The 26,117-nt window shown below is 42.4% G+C and overlaps 1 protein-coding gene across 10 annotated transcripts in view; it reads right to left on the bottom strand.

Moving 5' to 3' along the window:
- The window catches only part of si:ch211-114m9.1 (rho GTPase-activating protein 44), a 133,519-nt gene that overhangs the window by 58,751 nt on the left and 48,651 nt on the right, over positions 1 to 26,117 (bottom strand). For 9 of the 10 annotated variants that reach the window (XM_034189710.1, XM_034189715.1, XM_034189705.1 and 6 more), the window contains exons 2-9: positions 15,198 to 15,237; positions 12,590 to 12,709; positions 5,685 to 5,761; positions 5,450 to 5,561; positions 5,234 to 5,310; positions 783 to 897; positions 636 to 704; positions 459 to 540 (exon numbers count right to left, since the gene is read on the bottom strand). In XM_034189710.1, coding sequence (XP_034045601.1) covers positions 459 to 540; positions 636 to 704; positions 783 to 897; positions 5,234 to 5,310; positions 5,450 to 5,561; positions 5,685 to 5,761; positions 12,590 to 12,709; positions 15,198 to 15,237 — 692 coding nt within the window. The remainder of the gene's footprint in view (positions 1 to 458; positions 541 to 635; positions 705 to 782; positions 898 to 5,233; positions 5,311 to 5,449; positions 5,562 to 5,684; positions 5,762 to 12,589; positions 12,710 to 15,197; positions 15,238 to 26,117) is intronic. The other variant, XM_034189708.1, reaches the window with a different exon arrangement.

Below are 26,117 nucleotides of genomic sequence, written 5' to 3'. Positions count from 1 at the left end.
CTAGTTAAAGTTAATGGAATACTCAGCTCAATAGAGCTCTGACTCTTTGTCAGCCTGGCTACAGTGCTGAAAAGAAACCTGGGGTTGTTCTTATTCTCCTCAACTAGTGATGAGTAGAAAGATGTCCTAGCTTTACGGAGGGCTTTTTTATAGAGCAACAGACTCTTTTTCCAGGCTAAGTGAAGATCTTCTAAATTAGTGAGACGCCATTTCCTCTCCAACTTACGGGTTATCTGCTTTAAGCTACGAGTTTGTGAGTTATACCACGGAGTCAGGCACTTCTGATTTAAAGCTCTCTTTTTCAGAGGAGCTACAGCATCCAAAGTTGTCTTCAATGAGGATGTAAAACTATTGACGAGATACTCTATCTCACTTACAGAGTTTAGATAGCTACTCTGCACTGTGTTGGTATATGGCATTAGAGAACATAAAGAAGGAATCATATCCTTAAACCTCACCTTGATGAGCTTTAATTTGGGGCAGGATGCTGTGGAGGATCTCTAATGACTTCCTGTGATATTCTGCCTGTGTTTCTATGAGCTGTGGAGGAACCAAAGAAGAAAAGATCAAAAGAATCATAGCAAAGCAGAATTGTGTAATGTGGTATCAAGGATCCAATGGTACGACTCACTCACACTCTGAAAGTAGTTTGCATAGTCGATTTCTTTGGCCATGAAATTATACATATCAGCTGACAACTGATCCTGGAACAGAAAACAGAGTTCAAGACAGTAGAGAGTTCAGCAAGAATAAAACAGGAGAGGTTCTGATTGGCTGCTTACCCGACAAATCTCCATGCGATTGGCCGTCTCCTCCATTTCTTCTCTGAGGGACTCAGTCTTAGTGCCGGGCTGCAGAGTGCTCGGATGACTAGAGGACTTGGACGACTGCTGATATCTATAAAATGAAACAAATGACCATTACATTGAATTGGCTCTGTTTCCCAAATCATATATTTAAAATGTTTAACTCCAAACAGGTTCTCATTTTGCTCGTATCTGTTTGCTTCTTGGACAATCTCTTGATTATAAATACAACCCTGATTCCAATGAAGTTGGGACGTTGTGTAAAATGTAAATGTAAATAAATAATGTTGGTGGAGCGTCTTTGAAGCTGCATCTACAGACATTCATGCACTTTGCAAGACTGTGACATCTTACATCAGTTTTTGTGAGGACCTGTGGGTGCAGACCAAAACCTTCTGCACATACAGCAACAACAATCCTTGGTTTACTGGGAAACTGAGGCAGCTCCGCCAAGCCAAGGAGGAGGCTTACAGAAGTGGAAGCAGGCTCCTGTACAAGAAGGCCAGGAGCATGCTGACAAGGGAGATCAGAGTAGCAAAGAGGAAAACAATTCTCACCTAGCGATTCTTTAAGAGTGTGGAGAGATCTTCAGCATGCCGCCAACTACAGGAGACCATCCCTCCTACCTGAGGAGAACCCATGACTAGCTGAGGAGCTGAATGTGTAACGCAAGATTTGAAAGAGGCCCTCACACACCCTTCACCCACACCAACAACAATAGACTACCCGCCCCCTGGACATCTCTTTCCCCCTCCCCGTCCCCTCTGCAACCCCACTCACACTAACGATCTGTGAAGAGGATGTTTCGCAGACAACAGATCAAGAAGGCTCCAGGACCTGATGGTGTCTCTCCCTCATGTCTGAGAGCATGTGATGATCAGTTGGCTCCTATCTTCACCCAGATTTTCAACAGATCTCTGCAGCTGTGTGAGGTCCCCCTGCTTCAAATGCTCCACTATTATCCCAGTCCCAAAGAAACCCTCCATAACAGGACTAAATGACTGCAGGCCTGTGGCCCTGACATCTGTCGTCATGAAGTCTTTTGAACGGCAGGTGTTAAGCCACCTGAAGGACATCACAGGACCTCTGCTGGGCCACTGCAGTTTGCCTACTGGGCAAACAGGTCAGTTGAGGATACAGTCAACATGGGACTGCATTACATGCTGCAGCACCTGGACTCTGCAGGGACATACGTGAGGATCCTGTTCATGGACTTCAGCTCAGCATCAACACCATCATCACCGACATTCTGCACAAGAAACTCTCCAACCTCTCTGTGCCAGCTCCCACCTGTCAGTGGATCTCCAACTTCCTGACAGACAAGACCCAGCAGGTGAGGCTGGGGAGCATCAAATTTAGCACATGGACAATCAGCACTGGTGCCCCTCAAGGGTGTGTACTCTCCCCACTGCTCTTCTTCCTTTGTACAAGTGGATGCACCTCAGGGAACCCCTCTGTTAAACTCCTGAAGGTTGCGGACGACACCACCATCACTGGACTCATCCAGGATCGCGATGAGGCTGCATACAGACAGGAGGTAGAACAGCTGGTCCTCTAGTGTGGTCAGAACAACCTGGAGCTGAACTCACTCAAGACTGTGGAGATGATTGCGGACTTCAGGAGAAACCCACCATCACTTCCCCCCACCCCCCATCCTCAACTACACTGTGTCTACTGTGGACCTTTTCTGGTTCCTGGGATCCACCATCTCCTGGGATCTAAAGTGGACCTCTCACATAGACTCCATCAGGAAAAATACACCACAGAGGATGTACAACCCCAATTCCAGTGAAGTTGGGATGTTGTGTAAAATGTAAATAAAAACAGAATACAATGATTTGCCAATCCTCTTCAACCTATATTCAGTTGAATACACCACAAAGACATGATATTTAATGTTCAAACTGATAGACTTTGTTGTTTTTGTGCAAATAATTGATAATTTTGAAATGGATGCCTGCAACACATTTCAAAAAGTTGGGACGGGGCAACAAAAGACTGAGAAAGTTGATGAATGCTCAGAGAACACGTAATTGGAAACAGGTGAGTGTCATGATTGGGTATAAAAGGAGCATCCCCAAAAGGCCCAGCCATTCACAAGCAAAGATGGGACGAGGATCACCATTTTGTGAACAACTGCGTGAAAAAATAGTCCAAAGTTTAAGAACAATGTTTCTCAATGTTCAATTGCAAGGAATTTATGGATTCCATCATCTACAGTCCATAATATAATCAGAAGATTCAGAGAATCTGGAGAACTTTCTACACATAAGACGCAAGGCCAAAAACCAACACTGAATGCCGTGACCTTCGATCCCTCAGGCAGCACTGCATTAAAAACCGACATCATTGTGTAAAGGATCTTACTACGTGGGCTCAGGAACACTTCAGAAAAACCATTGTCAGTTAACACAGTTCGTCGCTACATCTACAAGTGCAAGTTAAAACTCTACCATGCAAAGCAAAAGTCATACATCAACAACATCCAGAAATGCTGCCGCCTTCTCTGGGACCGAGCTCATTTGAAATGGACAGACGCAAAGTGGAAAAGTGTGCTGTGGTTTGATGAGTCCACATTTCAAACTGTTTTTGGAAATCATGGAGGTCATGTCCTCCGGACAAAAGAGGAAAAAGACCATCCAGATTGTTACCAGCGCAAAGTTCCCATGCCAGCATCTGTGATGGTATGGGGGTGTGTTAGTGCCCATGGCATGGACAATTTACACATCTGTGTTGGCACCATCAATGCTGAAAGATACATCCAGGTTTTGAAGCAACACATGGTGCCATCCAAGCAACGTCTTTTTCAGGGACGTCCCTGCTTATTTCAGCAAGACAATGGCAAGCCACATTCTGCACGTGTTACAACAGCGTGGCTTCGTAGTAAAAGAGTGCGGGTACTAGACTGGCCTACCTGCAGTCCAGACCTGTCGCCCATTGAAAATGTGTGGCGCATTATGAAGCGCAAAATACGACAACAGAGACCCCGGACTGTTGAACAACTGAAGTCGTACATCAAGCAAGAATGGGAAAGAATTCCACCTAAAAAGCTTCAACAATTAATGTCCTCAGTTCCCAAATGCTTCTTGAGTAACACAGTGTAACACAGTGGTAAACATGCCACTGAGCACATTTCAAAATGAGCAAAAGATTTGCATAAAAACAACAAAGTCTATCAGTCTGAACATTAAATATCTTGTCTTTGTGGTGTTTTCAATTGAATATAGGTTGAAGAGAATTTGCAAATCATTGTATTCTGTTTTTATTTACATTTTACACAATGTCCCAACTTCACTGGACTTGGGGTTGTACTTCCTCAGACAGCTCAGGAAGTTCAACCTGTCCCAGGAACTGCTCATTATCTTCTACACATCCATCATGCAATTTGTCCTGTGCATCTCCATCTCTGTTTGTGCCTGTCATGTTTGGAGGCAGAGGGAAACCAGACTTCAACAAACTGTCAGGTCTGTGGAAAAAAAAAAAAACATCACTGGAGCCAACCTGCCCTCCATCCAGGACTTATACCGGTCCAGCACCACGAAACACCTCTACAGAACCCTCACACCCTGGACACACACTGTTTAAACTCCTCCCCTCTGGTCGACGTTACAGAGCTCTGTACGTCAAAACAACGAGACACAGGAACAGTTTCTTTCCACAGGCTATCACACTGATGAAAAAATTAACCTGCCATAAAACTCTGTAATTCATCTGCCTCATGTACAACTTCAATCTGTTTGTCTTGTTGCTCTTTTGCACACAGTTTTTATTGCACATTTTTACTGTTAATTATTCAGCGTTTAGTTTATATTTATACATGCTTATATAGAGAGAGTATAGCTCAAACCAGAGTTAGATTCCTTGTATTCTTGTAGATACTTTGTGAATAAAGGCAATATATATAAAATAAGTGATTCAATTTTGGAGATGATCTGGAATATATTCTGGAACTGAGATCCAGAAAAATGTTTGGCACATAGCAACATTTAACTCAAAAGGTTTTGAGAGCATGTCAATCTGGTGAGCAGATGGATAATGTCCTAGAAAGTGAGGAATTTTATTTTGAATTTGATGTGGAAAATATTTTCCTGAACATATGTGGCCTTGGCAGAGATACGCACACTCTGAGTGTTTTCTATTAATGATAATCTTTTTATGGGCTTGGTTTGATCCTTGGTTTGATTCCCCATCAGACAGGAAAATCAGTGAGGTCACTTGGGCAAGAATCTTAATCCCCAGTGTGTGCCATGCATGGTAGCACACTGATACCAATGTGTTTGTGAATAGATGAATGCGAGATATCACTGTAAAAGTGCTTTGAATTTCTGCTTCAGATGGAAAAGTGCAACAGAAATGTCCATTTACCATTTATCGTTCAAGATGACAAGGTATCGTGCAGAGCTCTTTTCAAAGTCAGTATCTTTTACCTGGTTCGAGCTGAATCCATGTCCAAGACGAGTTTAGCTAAGTGTTTCCGTTGTTTCTGGATGTTGGGAATGTCCACCTAGGAAACAAAATATTAACTCTTAAATTCTGCTGAGCTCTAATAAATAATAATAATAATAATGTCTTTAAAAAAATTGGTAGCTGATCGTGATTGTGTACTTGCAGTCATGTTATACTGTAACTGATGACTGGCTGACCTCAGCGAGCACGTAGAGCGGTTCCACCACGTCTCTCTCGATTTGGAATTCAAACTGGATAAGCTCCTGAGCGAGCCGCTCTTCTGTGTCCCCGCACAGCTTCAGCATCTTCCTGTTGTTGATGACCACCACGCCGCAAACAAACAAGTGCAAAAAGGATGTCAAAAAAGGGTAATAAGGACAGACAGGAATCCATCCCAAATGATAAGGGAATGTGAGCACAGGGTCAACTTACCCAAGGAGAGAGTCATCTCCTAACACTGCAGCACCTTCCAGCATACACTGTGCCAGGATGGTGAGTGGCAGTTTCTTCTAATGGCACAGAGAAATAACAATAACTTGTGTGTTGCCCGTTGGGATCCACGGGCTCGAGATTGGGTAGTGTTTATAAAATAGGTAGCTGACTTTTTTCAAGGGTGGTGATAAATTAAGCAAAGTTTCTATAACGAGTTGGAATGGCATCTGAGCCCAGAATGTTTTTAGAACCTTAGGGCCCTGTCCCACTGGCGTTTAGGAGGATTTGTGTATGGATTGCGCACAAAATTGGCCCATATTCGCCAAACATCCGCAATATCCGTGTAACATGCCTGTATGAGTCAGCCGTCATCCGAACATGCCTGTGATCATCCGCAGAAGCACGCATGTCCGCAGCCAGGATTTTTGAGTAGCTCAAAAATCTGGATGTGGATAATATCCACCTTACATACTCCATACATACTCAGTTCATACACAATACATACTCACTCTATGCGCTGTATATCTGCCGTTAACCGCTGATATCCGCAACTGACGGGGATTTGCGGCTTGGCAGCGCACCGGGACAGTGTGTAAAACAGATATATTGCGTGCCTATCATGTCCGCATCACAAACTAAAATAAGTTGTAGTGAATGCATACAGATTGGCCACGAATAAAGCGTTTTTATTACATCTGCTCTGCAGCTGATTTGCGGACAATCTGTGAATGCATAACAAACACGTCACATAAACCCAAAGTACTATATGTGGCAGAAAGCAACATACCTGCCAGTCAGTGCCGGTCTGGCTGTGTAAATCCACAAAGACATAGCTGCTGCAATCCAGGACTTTTATTTAACCTCCCCAAACTCATGAACAGTTAACCCTCGCATGACAAGAACATTAACTCTGTGATCAACTTGTCCAAGTCCAGCAAATCCTCCAGAGGCTGTAATGTTGGTGTGAATAGTGATGCCGAAAGGAGTGAGTGCGTTTATTTTGTGACCACAATGCAGATGCCGTGCATGCGCAACATGTGCACGATGCATTCATAATACACCCGTAATACTGCTGTGATAATCGCAATGTGTCGGATCAGTTTCCTCACTATGTGTTATATAACCGTGATTGTTCATCATATATTCGCTATATATTATTAATATATCCGTAATTCATACTGGGACATTTGTCATTTTTGGCCATTTTTGTTGCGGATGACAACGAACGCCCGCAATTTGTGTACTCAATTCATGCGCAATTAATCCTCTTCCCAGTGGGACAGGGCCCTTAGACCTTAAGAATTTTTAGAGGAAGAACTCAACTCTTTTATTTCCTGTTAATTACATAATTTTTTAATGTTAATTTAATGTCTTAATGAATTTCTAAATTGTTTAGGTTGTTGTATCATATACACACTATTATTATTCTCATTAGTATTATTGTATGACGTATGAATGAGCAGCAATGTTCAAACATTCAAAAGTTCAAAACAAAATATAAAGAATGTGTTTTCATGGGATACACAGATGAAGTGTGAGAGTCACTAGGTGTTCACGGGAAACTGTTATTGATTATTTATTTCTATATTTGTTTTATGGATTTATTTATGTTCATTGTTAGTTGGGTCTATCTTTTCTGTTGTGTTTTGTTTTGTCAGGTTCCTTATGTCTGTCTTTTTCTAAATTTGTATTGTATCATTATTATTGTTACTATTAGTATTATTGTTGTTGCTATTATTATTATTATTATCATGATTATCAATAGTAGTATTTTTAAAGAAACAGGGATTGATGTATAAATCATTATACAGGGAGAAGGGGTGGGATTAGATAAGTTTCGACTTCTTAAATTTTATGTTTTGTTTTATTTTTTTCTTTTGTTATGTTCAAAATAAATCTTCAATTCAATTTAATTGTCAGTATTATTATTTTATTATTACTTCTATTTTGTCATTTGATTTTTAAATGGACCACAATGGAAATAAGTGCTTTTAATTTCTTGTGTCATTCATGTATTTACAATTATATTATGTACTTACACTGAACTTACTAAATAAAATCTTGCACGCATGCATACGAGGTCTGTCCAAAAAGTAATGGACCTTTTTATTTCTTTCAAAAACTATATGGATTTGAATCATGTGCGCTTGCATCAGCCAAGCTTGAACCTTCGTGCGCATGCGTGAGTTTTTTCACGCCTGTCGGTTCCGTCATTCGCCTGTGGGCAGGCTTTGAGTGAGCACTGGTCCAGCCCCCTCGTCGGATTTTCATTGTCAGGGAAATGACTGAGCGACTGTCGCTTTGCTCCATGAAAATTTTTTCAGAAACTGTGACAGACAGCCAGTTGGAAACCATTCGGAAAATTCAGATGGCTTTCGGTGAAGATTCTATCGGCGTCACACAGATTAAGGACCATTACAACCGGATTAAAGACGGCCCACACCGGCGGAGGGCACGCCGCGCTCCGAGCGGCCATCGACAGGCTGAAACGACCAGATCATTTCCAAAGTGAAGGCTGTGTTGATCCGGGACGTCGTGTGACTACCAGAGAAATCGCAGAAAATGTGGACATCAGCACTTTTGCAGCACATTCCACTGTTACAGGAGATTTTGTAATGAAAGACGTGAGGAGGAATTCGCGCGTCGGGACGGAGCCACTCATGGCGCACAACAAACACCTCTGTGTTGGAAGTCTCACAGGACATGTTGTGGCATGCCCAGCTGTTACACAATTTCTCGGATACTCACTCGACTGAAAAGCCACCGAAAGCCGTCTGAATCTTCCGAATGGTTTCCAAGACGGAGGTGTTTGTTGTGCGCCATGAGCGGCTCCGTCCCGACGCGCAAATTCCTCCGCACGTCTTTCATTACAAAATCTCCTGTAACAGTGGAATGTGCCGCAAAAGTGCTGATGTCCACATTTTCTGTGATTTCTCTAGAAGTCACACGACGTGCTGGAAATGATCTGGTCGTTTCAGCCTGTCGATGGCCGCTCGAAGCGCGGCGCGCCCTCCGCAGGTGTGGGCCATCTTTAATCCGGTTGTAATTGGTCCTTAATCTGTGTGATGCCAACAGAATCTTCACCAAAAGCCATCTGAATTTTCCGAATGGTTTCCACCTGGCTGTCTGTCACAGTTTCTGAAAAAATTTTCATGGAGCAAAGCGGCAGTCGCTCAGCCATTTTACTGACAATGAAAATCCGACGAGGGGGCTGGACCAGTGCTCACTCAAAGCCTGCCCACGGGCGAAAGAAGCAACCGACAGGCGTGAAAAAACTCATGCATGCGCACGAAGGTTTAAGCTTGGCTGATGCAAGCGCACATGATTCAAATCCATATAGTTTTTGAAAAAAATAAAAAGGTCCGTTACTTTTTGGACAGAACTCGTACATGTACACAAATGCCAATTCGCTTTTAAAATATAGAGGATTTACTGCCCCCTATTGGAATGGCGTGTGACTCCAGAATTTAATTACCAGTGTCTATTGTTCAGTGTTGTTAGCTAATATCTGTAGTTTCTCCAAAAATATTAGTCCTATTAATGTTCTGTTTTGGCAGCGTTCATCCTTGAGTCAAAATACATAGGCATACCAAATGGCAAATATCAGCTCTCCAGTTTCTCTGTGATTGAAGCCACATGCACGCATGCACGCACGCACACAGAGGCTACTTGGCTGTAACAGTAACACAAGCGAAGCTCGCTCTTATGGTAGACGAGGCACAAACCGGAAATGGCACAAAAAATCTCCCCAGTGTAGAAAAAGCCACAAACACATTGTCTGTAAAAAGCCACAAACAGCCACAAACCAATAGTAGATGAAGCCGCCAACCGGAAATGGCACAAAATGATTTGATCAACTGACATCAATAGCCTTTTTGCTTGACAATTCCCTTATTGGTCCTTCAGAGCGGCCGTTGTTTTTGAGGGTTTTTGTCTGGAAAATTATAATTTCTCTACATTGACTGCCGACCTTGCAGCGGGTCTGTAATCAGCAGTTCTTGAAGCTTGAACCAACGAAACAGTGCTCCGACCCACTGCTTCGTTGGTTCATTGCTTCACTGCTTTTCAAAAGTGGCAAGTCCGTTTCTTAACCCCTCTCAAAGCCATTTAAAAATGTCAATCGTGAGTCTCTTTTGTGCAGATTAAAGTCACTAACTGGAATGAGAATCGTCCTCCATTCCGTTCACACAGCTCCAAACACTGCATCACTCTCTGCTGAGTAAAGTTAGAGTCCGGCCGGAATAAATAACTTCAAAGTGAATCGCCGTTTTAAATCAAATGACACCTCTTTCCAAAGGTTGTAACACAAACAACAAACTACAATCGACTAAAACGTTTTTTTCCTCCCAAAATGAGACGTCCTGCATTCTTTATGAATTACAGTGATGCTGATGTGCAGCCGGCTGAGCTCAGCTCAGAGGTATGGAGTGACATTCATGCCAATGTCTGAAAGGAAATGCTTTTGACAAAAATTACAGATTTTGTTTATTTCTATTTATGTCAAGAGATCAAGGATCCAGTGACCAGTTTCATATTTATTTACTTTAAGACTCAATACAATGTTGTTGACATGGAGAACCTGTAAAGCCTACCTTTAGCACACAGACAATTCACAAGCGGTATTGATAAGGGAATCAATAAGGAATTGGCTCGATAAGCGGAATCGATAATCAATCAATCAATCAACTTTTTTCTTATATAGCGCCAAACCACAACAAACAGTTGCCCCAAGGCGCTCCATATTGTAAGGCAAGGCCATACAATAATTATAAAAAACCCCAACGGTCAAAACGACCCCCTATGAGCAAGCAGTTGGCAACAGTGGGAAGGAAAAACTCCCTTTTAACAGGAAGAAACCTCCAGCAGAACCAGGCTCAGGGAGGAGCAGTCTTCTGCTGAGACTGGTTGGGGCTGAGGGAAAAAAACAGGAAAAAGACATGCCGTGAAGGGGGGCAGAGATCGATCACTAATGATTAAATGTAGAGTGATGCATACGGAGCAAAAAGAGAAAGAAACAGTGCATCATGGGAACCCCCCCCACAATCTACGTCTAAAGCAGCATAACCAAGGGATGGTCCAGGGTCACCCGATCCAGCCCTAACTATAAGCCTTTGCGAAAAGGAAAGTTTTAAGCCTAATCTTAAAAGTAGAGAGGGTATCTGTCTCCCTGATCTGAATTGGGAGCTGGTTCCACAGGAGAGGAGCCTGAAAGCTGAAGGCTCTGCCTCCCATTCTACTCTTACAAACCCTAGGAACTACAAGTAAGCCCGCAGTCTGAGAGCGAAGCGCTCTAATGGGGTAATATGGTACTATGAGGTCCCTAAGATAAGATGGGACCTGATTATTCAAAACCTTATAAGTAAGAAGAAGAATTTTAAATTCTATTCTAGAATTAACAGGAAGCCAATGAAGAGAGGCCAACACGGGTGAGATATGCTCTCTCCTGCTAGTCCCCGTCAGTACTCTAGCTGCAGCATTCTGAACCAACTGAAGGCTTTTTAGGGAACTTTTAGGACAACCTGATAATAATGAATTACAATAGTCCAGCCTAGAGGAAATAAATGCATGAATTAGTTTTTCAGCATCACTCTGAGACAAGACCTTTCTGATTTTAGAGATATTGCGTAAATGCAAAAAGGCAGTCCTACATATTTGTTTAATATGCGCTTTGAATGACATATCCTGATCAAAAATGACTCCAAGATTTCTCACAGTATTACTAGAGATCAGGGAAATGCCATCCAGAGTAACGATCTGGTTAGACACCATGCTTCTAAGATTTGTGGGGCCAAGTACAATAACTAATGATAATGGCACTGATAGATAAAATCTTATCAATACCCATCCCTAGACTGAAATGACATGGTGTAATGCTGAAGATCTCCGCTCATTCATGCCCGCGATATATACATATTAGAGTTTCTGACAGAAACACACATCAGATAACAACAAGCAGAAAGTGACAAACACACTCAATTCAAGCTACATGTAAATTCAAACACATCGCCTCCTAATTTCCCTCATTCATCCACATTTCAACAGCCATCCAGCAGGTGGCAGCGTGTGTTACATCAGCAAAACAAATATGCTGTTATGATTGACGCGGTGCATCAAAGCTAGCCAATGTCTGCTCTGTTTATCCTCATTATATGCACTTTTAATTAGCTAGAGTACAAAATGATCACATTTAATTTAATTTTGAGTTATCGTTATTCAAAGCCTAGAAATAATTGCTATCCCTCAGTCAGAGTTTGATGCTAACATATGTTCACGTTACACACCTTAACGTTCAACTGCAATTTTTGCCAAATTTCTTTGACACATTGGGAACCTGTATCCATGGCAACTGGATTGTTATCATTCCTGCACTGCACAAAAACACAATTATGTACCAGTATTCTAAATTAGAATGTAACTTTTTAAGGACTCTATTTTTGAAGCAGCCATTAAGGAAAGCTGTTGGATTCCAGGCACTAAAATCTGCTTTGCACATTCTTTTTCTTGTTTTTTTCTATTTTTGTGTCACAGCCAACATGGTGCAGAATTGGATCGAGAGACACAAACTATTTAAAGGAGGCACAACAAGGTGAGATTTGTGGTATTTTGGTGTAAATTGTATTTATGCTTTGGTCACACTTGGGATTCACACTTTAGACGCTGACGGTGTATCACAGGCTCGAGTTAACAGTTCTTTACTTCAGGATTGTACGCTACCATGTTTGTAATATTTTTAATCTCTCAGGAACTGGAATTTACAAAATCCAGAAAAAAGGCAGAAGGAATCTCATAATGTGGATTCTTCACACTGCTCATACAAAATAAGATCTATATCGTATATAGTCAGAGCTACTTCAGCCAGTAATGTGTGAACGCAGCCAGAGAGAACGATGGAATCAGGTACTCACAGAAGGTGATTTGATTGATCTCTTCTCTACATCAGCACCCTGCTGACCCTGCAAGCAGGCAGCCAGTTTCTTGTGAGTGCTGTGCGAGACCTGCTTGACCAGATCCAGACGTTTCTCCACCTCAAAAGCACAAAGCAGAAATATGAAACCATTTCAATATATTATACAGAGGTTTTCACTTGCACTTTTCATGTCACTGAAGGTTTTCAGTCTTGCAGGTGGAAGATATGCAGAGGTTTACTCGCCACCACATGGACTTCTGCTGGTTACGTCCGCCAAGGATGTAATAAAATCATCTGTGCTTATTTCTCTATCCATTAGCAAGATTATGTCAAAAGTACTGCAGGGATTTTGACAGAATTTTCACCACAGATAGATATTAGGCCATGGAAATTTTGGAGGTGATCCAGATACGGATTCTTGATCTAGTTCCACTTTATACAGGCTTTGAAAGATTACTGTTAGCAGGATTACGTCAAAACTACTGCATGGATTTTGACAAAATTTTCAACACAGATACATATTATCAGAGTTCTAGCCACAGTGGACGGTGCCGGGCGGCCCCTGCTCGGTACTGTAAATTTCCACCCGGCTCTCAGGTTCAAATTGGCTGTACCACCCAGCACAGAATTTCTGAAAAATGAACTGAAATGGTGCTGAAAATGTACCAATTCAATCGAATTTCAAATTTATAGAGTCATAGTTTTGCCATTTAAACCAATAATTAAAGTAATAAAAAATATATTTCTCATTTTCTTCATATCAAATTGCAAACAGCAGAGATCAGAGATGTAGGTATCCACGATGGTCCCTGGATAAAGTGCAGAAGTCCTAGAGAACAAAGAGAACAGACAGACAGGAGACGGAGACAAGAAGAAGAGGAGTGTCTCTCCCTTATTTAGCAGGAGTAGGGGAAAAAACTACAGAGGATTTTCAGACAGCACAAAATCCCAGTTACTTTAAACCTGTCAACACCTTGAGACAGAAATTAGTTCACCCTAAGGGCAGGATCCCTAGTTACAAACAGAGCAATGTAGTGTATTCTATCAGATGTCAGGAAAACTGTAACAAACACTACATAGGTGAGACTAAGCAGCTGTTACACAAAAGGCTATACCAGCACCGCAGAGAAGGCACCAGTGAACCTCAGTCTGCAGTTCATCCCCACCTTAAAGACACTAACCACACGTTTGAGGACAAGGAAGTTAAAATCTTAGCCAGAGAGAAGAAATGGTTTGAGAGAGAGGTGAAGGAGGCACTGTATGTGAAACAGTTGAAACCCAGCCTTAACAGGGCAGGGGGTCTGAGACACGCTTTGTCCCCTGTTTACAATGGGGTACTCAGGTCAAAGCAGTTTCAGTCTTTTGTTCATGGTAATGAGTCATTCACATCATCAGGAGAGCCGTTAGGAGAGGCATCAGTCCCATCATTAGGAGGGACAGCTACCCTGTCATTAGGAGGGTGCTAACTAGAGCACAACAGGTGCTAAATAAAGCAATTGTTTAGTCACTAGCCAATAGCAGTCTGCCTCTCGGTAGGAGGGGTCTGGTTATGTTTAAAACTCCAGCTTTTGTGGCTTCTGATTGTTCTTCTCTACAAGAGTCAAGACAGAAGTTAGACTACCAAAGCAAGAATTTTAGCTGAGGAAGCTTCTGCGATTTGAAGCGAAACGTCCTCGCGTCAAGCAACCCAGTCCAGTCGAAGATTCAAGCTTCTCTACTAGAGATCAGAGAGTCAGAGCATTCTGTGGCCACAGCACTGTAGACGGCAGCAGCTGAAAACAGCGTCTCTGCTCAGCTCTGAACTGAAAAAAAAACCCCCATAAAAATCCTACATTAAAATACTCCAGAGGTCCATCTGTGTCTGTATCTGATGATACATTAAGAAATTTACAGTATATTTTACAGATGAAAGGCTTCATGTTTCCAAAAAGCTCTGAGCTTGAAAAACAGCAGACAGTGTGAGCAATCAGCGAGGGAGGGGGAGTGAGAGAGCGGGGGGGGGGGGTGTCTGTCGATGAGTTTTGCGTTAACTACCACTTAAAAAATGACATGCCCAATTCATAGATCGCGACAGAATATCTCTGTTGTCCAAAAAGCTCCCCCCCCCCCCCCCCCCCCCCCCCCATCTGAGAAAAGTATGAATTTTGAACTCTGCCATGAGGAATTTTTTGGGGGGGCAAATGGCTATTTGGAATTATGTTTAATATTTTATGAACTAAAATGACCATCAATCAAAATAATCTATCTGCAGATGCATGAGCAGAGATACGCACCTAAAAGCAGGCTAACGTCATTGCAGGATTATCTTGAAAGAAAAATGTATATTTTGTAATATTTTCTAAAACTGAAATATGTGAAAGTGTTGACAGTCACATGTATCCTGTGCATGCTTTGTTTTAAAGGGCTAACAAGGTAAAGCAGCTGGAAGCACCAAGCCGCATGCATCTATCAAACCGCTTCATGAATCATGTTATTTACACCTATTAAAAATAACACAGCATGAACAAATGCAGGATCACACAGCAAGACGGGATCATCACATAAAAAAACAGCTGATGTGCAGATGCTGATTGCCTGCACCACACGTGCACAAACCCACAGCTCACCTGTAGCAGATCCTCGCTCAACACTTCTGTTTTTTCTGCTCTGCAAATGAAAAAAAAGTGTTAAACTGTTATTTTGTCCAGGAGCTGGATATAAACTCACCGGCCACTTTATTAGGTACAATTGCTTGTTAACACAAATAGCAAATCAGCCAGTCACATGGCAGCAACTCGAAGCATTTAGGCAACTAGACGTGGTGAAGATGACTTGCTGAAGTTAAACCCGAGCATCAGAATGGGGAAGAAAGGGGATTTAAGTGATTCTGAATGTGGCATGGTTGTTGGTACCAGACAGTCTGGTCTGAGTAGTTCAGAAACTACTGATCTACTGGGATTTTCACACACAACCATCTCCAGGGTTTACAGACAATGGTCCAAAAAGACAGAAGATATCCAGTGAGCAGCAATTGTGTGGATGAAAATGCCTTGATGTCAGAGGAGAATGGACTGACTGGTTGAATGGGTGACTGCATGATGACATCACAGACCAGCATCTCTGAGAAATGTTTCCAACACCTTATTGAATCTATGCCAAAAAGAATTAAGGCAGTTCTGAAGGCAGAAGGGGGGCCAACCTAGTACTAGTAAAGTGTACTTAATAAAGTGCCAGATGAGTGTACAGTAGTGTTCAGAATAATAGTAGTGCTATGTGACTAAAAAGATTAATCCAGGTTTTGAATATATTTCTTATTGTTATATGGGAAGCAAGGTACCAGTAGATTCAGTAGATTCTCACAAATCCAACAAGACCAAGCATTCAAGATATGTACACTCTTAAAGCTATGAAATTGGGCTATTAGTAAAAAAAAGTAGAAAAGGGGGTGTTCACAATAATAGTAGTGTGGCATTCAGTCAGTGAGTTCGTCAATTTTGTGGAATGAACAGGTGTGAATCAGGTGTCCCCTATTTAAGGATGAAGCCAGCACCTGTTGAACATGCTTTTCTCTTTGAAAGCCTGAGGAAAATGGGACATTCAAGACATTGTTCAGAAGAACAGCGTAGTTTGATTAAAAAGTTGATTGGAGAGGGGAAAACTTATACGCAGGTGCAAAAAATTATAGGCTGTTCATCTACAATGATCTCCAATGCTTTAAAATGGACAAAAAAACCAGAGATGCGTGGAAGAAAACGGAAAACAACCATCAAAATGGATAGAAGAATAACCAGAATGGCAAAGGCTCACCCATTGATCAGCTCCAGGATGATCAAAGACAGTCTGGAGTTACCTGCAAGTGCTGTGACAGTTAGAAGATGCCTGTGTGAAGCTAATTTATTTGCAAGAATCCCCCGCAAAGTCCCTCTGTTAAATAAAAGACATGTGCAGAAGAGGTTATAATTTGCCAAAGAACACATCAACTGATATATTTCTTACTGTCACATGGGAAACAAGGTACCAGTAGATTCAGTAGATTCTCACAAATCCAACAAGACCAAGCATTCATGATATGCACACTCTTAAGGCTATGAAATTGGGCTATTAGTAAAAAAAAAAAGTAGAAAAGGGGGTGTTCACAATAATAGTAGTATCTGCTGTTGATGCTACAAACTCAAAACTATTATGTTCAAACTGCTTTTTTAGCAATCCTGTGAATCACTACACTAGTATTTAGTTGTATAACCACAGTTTTTCATGATTTCTTCACATCTGCAAGGCATTAATTTTGTTGGTTTGGAACCAAGATTTTGCTCGTTTACTAGTGTGCTTGGGGTCATTGTGTTGTTGAAACACCCATTTCAAGGGCATGTCCTCTTCAGCATAAGGCAACATGACCTCTTCAAGTATTTTGACATATCCAAACTGATCCATGATACCTGGTATGTGATATATAGGCCCAACACTATAGTAGGAGAAACATGCCCATATCATGATGCTTGCACCACCATGCTTCACTGTCTTCACTGTGAACTGTGGCTTGAATTCAGAGTTAGGGGGTCGTCTCACAAACTGTCTGAGGCCCTTGGACCCAAAAAGAACAATTTTACTCTCATCAGTCCACAAAATATTCCTCCATTTCTCTTTAGGCCAGTTGATGTGTTCTTTGGCAAATTGTAACCTCTTCTGCACATGACAGAGGTGTCATTTTATTTAAAGTGACAATTCGTTTTGAAGTTATTAATTCCAACCAGACTCTGTCTCAGCAGAGAGCTGCGCAGCGGTTAGAACTGTGCCAATGGAACAGATGGCGATTCTCGTTTCTTGACTGCAACAAGACAAGAGTCCCAGTTAGTGACTTTAATCCACACAAAAGTGACTCACAATTGACATATTTTAATGGCTTTGAGAGGGGTTAAGAAGCAGACTCGCCACTTCTGAAGAGCAGCAAATCAAAGAACCAACGAGCCAGTGGATTGAAGTATTGCTTCATTGGGTCAGACATCAAAGCGGTGCAGAAGCGGTTGATTACAAGCCACTGCAGGGTCTGCAATCAACGTAGAGCAGTGATTTTCAACCTTTTTTGAGCCGTGGCACCCTTTTTATATTTACAAAATCCTGCAGCACACCACCAACCAAAATAATATTATAATTCTATTACCTCTGGTTTTGCGCAAAACCCAATTATCGCAATAGAAAATCGATACAGATTTTTATATTCTACTATTGTAGTATAATTACACAACTCTGGAAGAATGTTTGGCTTCTGTGAGTGGAGAAACTGGGAATGGTGCAACATTTTTATTTTTATCTTCATTTTACATACAGTCCCAACTTTTCTGATTTGTGGTTGTTTCTGTTGCATTTCTGAAATTGTTTCTCCTTATCAGTCACATTTTGTGCTTAAACACTACAGTAAGCTCAAGATTGAACAAATAAATACCTTTGGAAAGTAACAGCTGTTAAAGTTCAGAGTTCTCACCTGCTTTTTGTGATCTGTGCATCTGAACATCACCACAGCTTCTCCATGTCAGGGTTTTTTTTTTTTTTTTTTTTTTTTTGTGGCTCAGTTCATTCATATATTCTCATTTTTAAAATATGTTTTTAAAGCTATTTGACCGTTTATTTCATCTCATGATCTCATAAATTCAGCATATGACGCACACATGGTGTGAACAGGACGGTAACGGCAGAATCACACCTTTAGAGAAAGTTCAGAGAGAAGTAAAAGCAGCTCCACATTTTTTTTTTTTTTTTAAACATGTTCACTCGGGTTAAAATCCTCTCTCTGCTCCGCGCTCGCTGCGCACTGATGGTTCTCAGACTGTAACGTGTCGCGCCTGCATTCAGGAATCTCCCTCATGCACCCCCTCCCTCGCAGTCTGCAGCGTGTTGACTCTGCGCGCGCGCACACACACACACCGACAGCTCCGCATTTTAGAAGGCTTTTGAAGAAGATGGCCACTGTTTTAATCGGACGTCTTATCCAAACGGCAGGACGGATTGCTCTTCAGCCTCCATGTTATTGTCCCGCCTTAAGACGAGAGCGAGGCTGCAGCACAATGACGTCAGATTCTGAGTCATTTTATGCTTTGTGGATAAAATAAATAATTCACGGTAATCGCAAATATGAAAAATAATCGCGATTGATGAATATTGTAATAATTGTGACAGCCCTAATCTCAAGTGTTTTTTTTAGACGTGTCAACACTTTTATTCACAATAATCTGCCTCTCTAATATTCACGGAGCGCAGAGGCTGCCTTCAGCGAACCCAGTTGTGAGCGAGAAGGCCCAAGTCTGACCACGGTGACATCAACGGAGGTCAGGCCGCCTTCCCCGCACACCTCCACAGCCAACGCGGTTTCTCCTTCCCCAGAGGAGCAATGCTCCGTGAGCAACTAAGATTCACTCTGTAGTCAGCAACCCGTAACCATGGAGATGCACAACGCTATCTGCGCAAGTATGTCTATTATACTATAGTACAGCGCTTTGCTGCCATCTACTGGAATAAAAGAGCATTACATCATCTGCCACACTATTACAGCACATACACCCGATAATGGTGATATTTGATAATTGCTCACGGCACCCCTGACGATCGATCACGGCACCCCGGTTGAGAATCACTGACATAGAGAAATGATTATTTTCCCCACAAACACCCTCAAAAACAACGGTCGCTCTGAAGGACCGATAAGGGAATTGTTAAGCAAAAAGGCTATTGATGTTGGTGGATCGAATCATTTCGTAATGATATTCGAAAAGAACCAAACCCAAAAATGCATGAACATGCCTGGAAAAGATGTTGTCTTAAAGGCAGTATATGTTGCATTAAAATTTCAATGTACTTTTTTGCATTAAAGCTGCCATCACAGAAGTGCAAATTACCTTTGCCAGGGGCACTGACAATGTCATACCATGACAGACCCTGGCTTTCAGACTTGTTGCTGTTAACAGTCTGTATGGTCTTTTTCTTCTCTAGTCTGGAACACACGACATCTATTTCTTCCAAAAAAAGATCTGAAATCCTGATTCATCTGACCACAACACAAGTTTCCAGTGCCCGATGGTCCAACCCAGATGCCTTTGAGTCCAGGGAAGTCAATGCTGCTTCTGGACAAGGCTGTCATAAGGAATCTTGTCTGAACAGTAATACCCCCATCACAGGGAGATTAACTATAACAACAATGGGTGGGGTTGGTAGGTAAGGTGAGTGTGACATGTGGGGTTGGCCCTGGGTGGCTGTGGATGTCTGGGGCTCTGGGATGGGGGGTCTGCCTCGTCGGTTCTGCCATGGTCTTGGGGCCCAGCTCTGGGGCTGTGGGGCCCGGGGTCTGGCAGCCCATTGGGGTGGGGGTGATGGCGGTGGGGCACGGGTGTTGGCACTGGGGGGTGGACGGCTGCTGGAGGTTGGGGGCCATGGTCTCCGTGGGGTGTGGTGTTGCCCCGCTCTCGCTTGGGCAATCTCCTGATCTTGGGTTTTGGTGTTTGGGCTTCGTGTGCTTCCTGGCCCATGGGATTGGGCCTCGCCTCTTGTCTGGGGTCAGGGCCCCACCCTCGTATAGCTTGGTGGTCCCTGCCCATGCTTTGGATTCGGTTGCAGTGGCTCCTTTGCTCCCCATCATTGCTGCCGCTCGCTCCTGCCTTTGGGGGCCATGGCCCTGGTGGTGTGGTTCTGGGGCCCCCCTATTGGTGGGTCCATGCCGGCGCCTGGCCCAAGAGAATGGATGTGCTGGAATCAGCCACAGCAAAAGTAAATCCCATGTGATAATCCAACCATTGCGGTTTGCCGTGTCGGGCATGGTTCCTTTACATTCTTGCTATGTGTGATGGGGGCTTAAAGATTTAAGTGACATTTGTGAATGTATTGTTGTGCTTGTCAAAGGTTTCCCAAAGTAATTCTTTGCTTATGTGGTTATTTCAGCTATTGATGGAATGATGGTTCTTGATGAAGTGACATCTGAGGGATCAGAGATCACGGGTGTTCAATGTGGGCTTGAGGCTTGCCCTTTACACACTGAAATTCCTCCACATTTTGTGAATTGTGTAAAGATATCTGCACTGTACAGGGAGAAATGTGTAAATCTCTTTCAGTCTCTCTTTGAGGAACATTGCTTTGAAACATTTCATTAATTTTGTCATACATTTTTGACCGACTGGGAGATGCTCTGCCAGTTGGTCATTTAATTTTTTTAACTTCATTACTAGCCCTAAATTGCCCCTGTTCCAACTTTATTTTGAATGTGTTAATGGCCTTAAATGTAGGAATAAATTTATAACAATAGATACTGGATCTTTAACAAATTAAATGAAGACAAGTCAAGTCTGGGAGCAGGCACTGTTGCAGGGTCCTGGATGGCAATTACCCCAGCAGACAATCAAGCCAACCCCACCTCACAAAAGAAACCATCAAGCTGACCCAACCAAGGGAAATGTGGCTGTCTCCTTGGTCACAACACTGAGACACCTGTGTGCTGGATCATGCAGAGACAAATGCACCACATGGCCAAAATATCGTAGCTGGCATTCCCTCACAAAGTAAGCTATACTCCTAATATTAGTTTCCTAAGCAACCACTGATTTGACGTGAAGTCATTCCACCTGTACAAAAGGTCCTCCGATGAGATCTGGTAGCAAAGAAATCTCATCATCGCCTTAGGTAACCTTGTTTGCATCCAAGTCTCACAACTATACAGGAAGCCATGAAGAACCAGGAGCTGAAAGACTTAAAACTTCATTCTCCTGCAAAGATATCAGCATTGCCAAATACCTCTGTCCAGTGACCTCATGACTGCATAAGCTCTTCCTCTACATATCAAAGGCTGATGACCCAGAGACACAGCCTGTGTAATCAGCTATGTCATTAAATTTGCATTTAGGATCATTATTGTACTGGGTTAAAAAACAAAACATATTTAGTCATTTTTGGCTTCTGCCCCCAAAGTGTCCACTGACTCTCTGATGCCACGGGCCCTCACTTTGTAAAACTACTGAACATAATAACAAAGAAGACTTATCATTTGTCAGAACCGGACTTGTGAAACCCAGCGAACACAGAAGCACACAATACTCAGTCTACACTTCCCCGTCCTGTCTCCAAAGCCGCTTCCTGTCATTGTCTTGAAATCACGCCAGTGCCAATCAGGCAAAATCCATTTGTTGTTGTTATTTCTTTTGAACCAAGATGCAAATTCATCTTCCTGTTGACCATGAGAATGAAAAAGAAGGTGGCTTTTGTTCTATATTCACCTGTACACCATAAATACTGAGGTAACACAAAATGAAAATACTCTTTTTGTGCATAGAAAAACTTGTGAACTTATGAACATGTATTTCAGTTAAGTGTGTGTATTTGTGTCAAATGTTGATTAAAGAAAATCCATGGCACATAATTTCATTCAGTGAAATATTTTACAAAGTCACAGACCTTTTCAATTTCATGCAAACCTTATGGCTGTGTGTGTACACAGCAGAAAGCATGATTCCGCAACAAACAAACAGGATAATCAACAAATAATGAACTGATCAATGCAATGCTCTTAGTTCAACACCCTGCATAGTTACAGATATGTTCATCTGTCCGTCTGTCTGTCTGTGCTCAGCATATGTCCAGTCCGATTACTGCCAGTCTTCAAATTCACAGGGAACATTTTTGGGACACAGACCTTGGACAGGTTCAAAGATGGCTGACCTTGACCTATTTCAAAAGGTTAAAAAGTCACATTCAGTTCCTATATTTATGGTATGATCTTGCAGATGTTAGGGTGGTGACACCACTTCCTGGTGTCGATAGATGCTAACTTTGCTTCCTTTTAGGCTAGAAAAACACCTTTTCTCATATATTATGTTAAAGCTCGCGAGAAATAAACATTTCTAAAACTGAAAACACTGTGTAGCCTGGCGGAAAATCAGGGTTATGAAGGAAGGACTTTGTGTTTGATGTAATTCCTATGTCTACATTAATGTAAGATTTTGCACTGGGTTAACTGTTTCAGCTATCAGCAATAATATCTGATTGGAAGCAGGAGAGTCACTGAGAAATGAATTGCACATGTACCAGAGAGGAGGCGCTTTGACAAAGAGAGAACTCTTTCCCTGAGTGGATGGAGTTTCAATTCCACACAGAGAATGCTTAACCCGGACACGAACTCGGCAGTGATCGCCACACTGTTGGTGGGTGAACAGACAGAGGAGACACTGAGTCACCGCAGCTCAGAGCGGGTAAGAATGCCGGATGGCGAGACGGGAGGAGCAGACAACCTTGAGCGAGGTAGACGGACGCATTCGGAGCGTCTGGAGGCACGGCAACGTCATCGAGACGGGTGGAGGAGAGATACGGCATATTCAAAGACGTCAAGCAGGTAGCCTATTTCCACGTGCTGGCCGTGGCTGTGTCTTACAATTTACACATTGTGTTTTGTGCCGAGGTTTGCTGCAATACTGAGGTTCGCCGTGATGTGTCCACGTATCACATGGTTGCCAGAGAAGTTTCAATGCACTCAAAGCGGACAACTGGTGGATTCCATACTGCAGGCTGGGGACTGGTCTGCGTGGCAAGTTATTTTTGGTTCTATCAGTTCCTCTCACTTGGAAGGCGTGACTGCAAGATTGGACTGTGTGAATTGTTGCTGGAATTGTTGTTGGTTTTGGTGCATTCAAGGGGAGTCAGAAAAGTGGGCTGTGATTTTTAGAGTTGGAAATAATTAATGTGGGTTTGTTTTTATTATCGTGATGTATTTGCTTTTAGCAAACGCGGGGATTATTTGTCGGGCTGAAAATGTGTTTCTTTTTGTTATAAATTTAATAAAGGAATGTATATGTTGGCGACAAATGTTTCCTTCTCTGAATCAAAATCCACTTACCAGGACAGCATTCCATACAGACTGGACCCAAAGCACCCTCCCATTATGAAGGATGGGTATAATAGCGTGGTGGTAAGGGTGCTACAACTTTTTAGTAACCTGATAATCCTCTGGAAGGATTTACAAAACATTTAGTGAATGTTAGCGTGGTGGCATCACTTCCTGGTGTTGCTAACTGCTAGCTATGCTTTGTTTCTGGCTAGAAATAACAACTTTGTCATATAAAAGCTACCTGCCATCGTGCATGTGATAAGATTATTCCCTGCAACAATAGAATATGAAATAAGTAAAGCTAATTAGATATTTTTCCTGCTGCTTTAGTGCGTTAAAGTTCAGCAAATTTTGATAATTTTCTTGCCATTGTACAAATACCCTTTATTTTGAAAGTTTCAAGATAATAACATTTTTCCAGTAATCCTATAAACAGGGAGAGGACTGTCAGATTCCTCTGTCCATTTATCAATTCACTCATTTCCAGAGCTGGGTACGAATACTGTCAAATGTAATCCCTTACTGAATACAAAAATACAATGCAACCTGAATACTTTTGAATTACTTCAAAATCAATTTTTGAAAATGATGCGCTTCATACTAAAAGCTGACATAACCGCAAATAGTAAGTATCGTATTTTTTGGACTATAAGTCGCACCGGAGTATAAGTCGCACCAGCCACTATATCCATTATAAAGAAAAATAAACCATAAATAAGTCGTACTGGACTATAAGTCGCATGGACATACAGGTATGTTAACATGAAAAGTTCAGATGATAATATTGTGACGGCAAAAGGAAGAAATGGCGCCACCCCGTGGTGTCGACGCCAGCTCCTTCCAAGTGCAGACGCTAATCCTCTGCCGTCGCTCACCCAGTGCTCCCAAGCAGCTCTCAGAGTCAACTTAAATACTCTGCTCACACTGATATCCAAGGGTTGAAGCTGTTTTGTTACCCCTCCCGGAATAACAGCAAGCACCGTGTTTGTCTGCTTCACACACTGTTTCACAATCATTGTCTGTGTCAGGTGGATCTGGGTGAGGTGAGGAATACGCGTCCAATGTTCTATTCTCTGATTGGTTATCGTGACCAGCGTGACCTATAGGGCGGCCACCATACTACAGTGCCTAAGTTGCATTGCATTTCCGTTTCCGGTGGCCATTTTAAAACATAGAGCAACTCTGTCACGTAAAATTTTTTATTATAGTAAATTAATTGAGAATCTACTGGTATATTTTTCATTTATAAGTCGCTCTGGAGTATAGGTCGTACCCCCGGCCAAAACATGTAAAAAAGTGCGACTTATAGTCCGAAACATACGGTAAGTCCCTTCAGATGCTCCCTGGCTTTTAAGCTGGATGCCCTTCCTGACGCAACTCCACATTACATGGAGAAATGTGGCAGGAGTGGAGTTTGAACCGGGAACCTTCCACCCTTAAACCAAGCCCACTAACCACTTGGACAAACGAATATAAAATGAATTATAAATTCAAACACACTAAGGTCTGCAGTGCAGCTGTGCGCAGCTTGTAGCATCACGTGTATCAGTTCTCTCACAAGCTGGTTGAGGTGTCCCTTAGGAGACCTCGCTGGCAGCTGAGGGACGGCGAGAAGCCGAGCAGCTGAGATAGGACACTGCCTCCAGAGATATGGAGACACTGGTCACTTGGCAGAGATAAACGAACGGATGAGGTGTTTGGCTCTGCAGTCTTGTGGTCTGAGTGAAGAGCTTCGGTAATAAAACAGATGCATATGCAGCAAAGTTAGAGCAGTTCTAATAGAAGTGGGTTTTTCCCACTGTTTGGCCGAAGTGTGATTACTGTGGCCGAACTGTTTTTCATGTAAACACACCGCTGGCAGAAACCACAGAGCACTCAGTAAAGTGCTGATTTGTGCAAAGCTTAAATTAACCTGTCCTGCAGTCTTAACTCTTTACACTCCCAGATGACAAAACTGAAAATATTAGTACACACACACACACACACACACACACACACACACACACACACACACACACACACACACACACACACACACACACACACACAATATAGCAGGAAACCACTTAAAACAGGGCTGCAACAGTGAGACTAAATAGCAGCTTGATGTGGACCGTTTGAGTGTGACAGTTGGAAAAACATAATTCACCTGTGATCTTGAAGCAATGCAATGTTTCTACTTGATCAGCTCGTTCAATAAGGTCTTAAAGAGTACAGAGCTTCTTGATTTAGATGGTCTCAATTAAGTATGACCAGTCCCAGTATCAGCAAAGCAAACAGTTCTTTGGTTTGTCTGCCTCATGACGATTTGTTCGCCATCTTCTAATGCTGGTGAGTGTGTGGGTGTAACCACAAGTTATTTTTCTTAACTCTCTCACAGACCATAGCAGATCCTATTTTGGTGAGTAGAATTATGGAGACTGTTGCAAAATACTACACACACAGTCCTCTCACTGTGTCCTCTGAAGCCCATCGATTTACACTCCTATCTTCTTCTATGGTCATGACCTTTGGGTAATGACTGAAAGAACATCATGGAAACAAGTGATGGACATGGACCTTTGTCTGGTATCTGGGCTTGCACTTAGGGAGAGGGTGACAAGCTGAAATATGGTCTGGTGTGAATGGAACCACCTGATCATCAACGCCAGCAAGACAAAGGAGGTGGTGATTGACTTCAAAAGGAAGGCTCTTG

The sequence above is a fragment of the Thalassophryne amazonica genome, chromosome 16 (assembly GCF_902500255.1).
Source record: "Thalassophryne amazonica chromosome 16, fThaAma1.1, whole genome shotgun sequence".
NCBI lineage: Eukaryota > Metazoa > Chordata > Actinopteri > Batrachoidiformes > Batrachoididae > Thalassophryne > Thalassophryne amazonica.
This window is presented reverse-complemented; position numbering and strand designations above follow the sequence as displayed.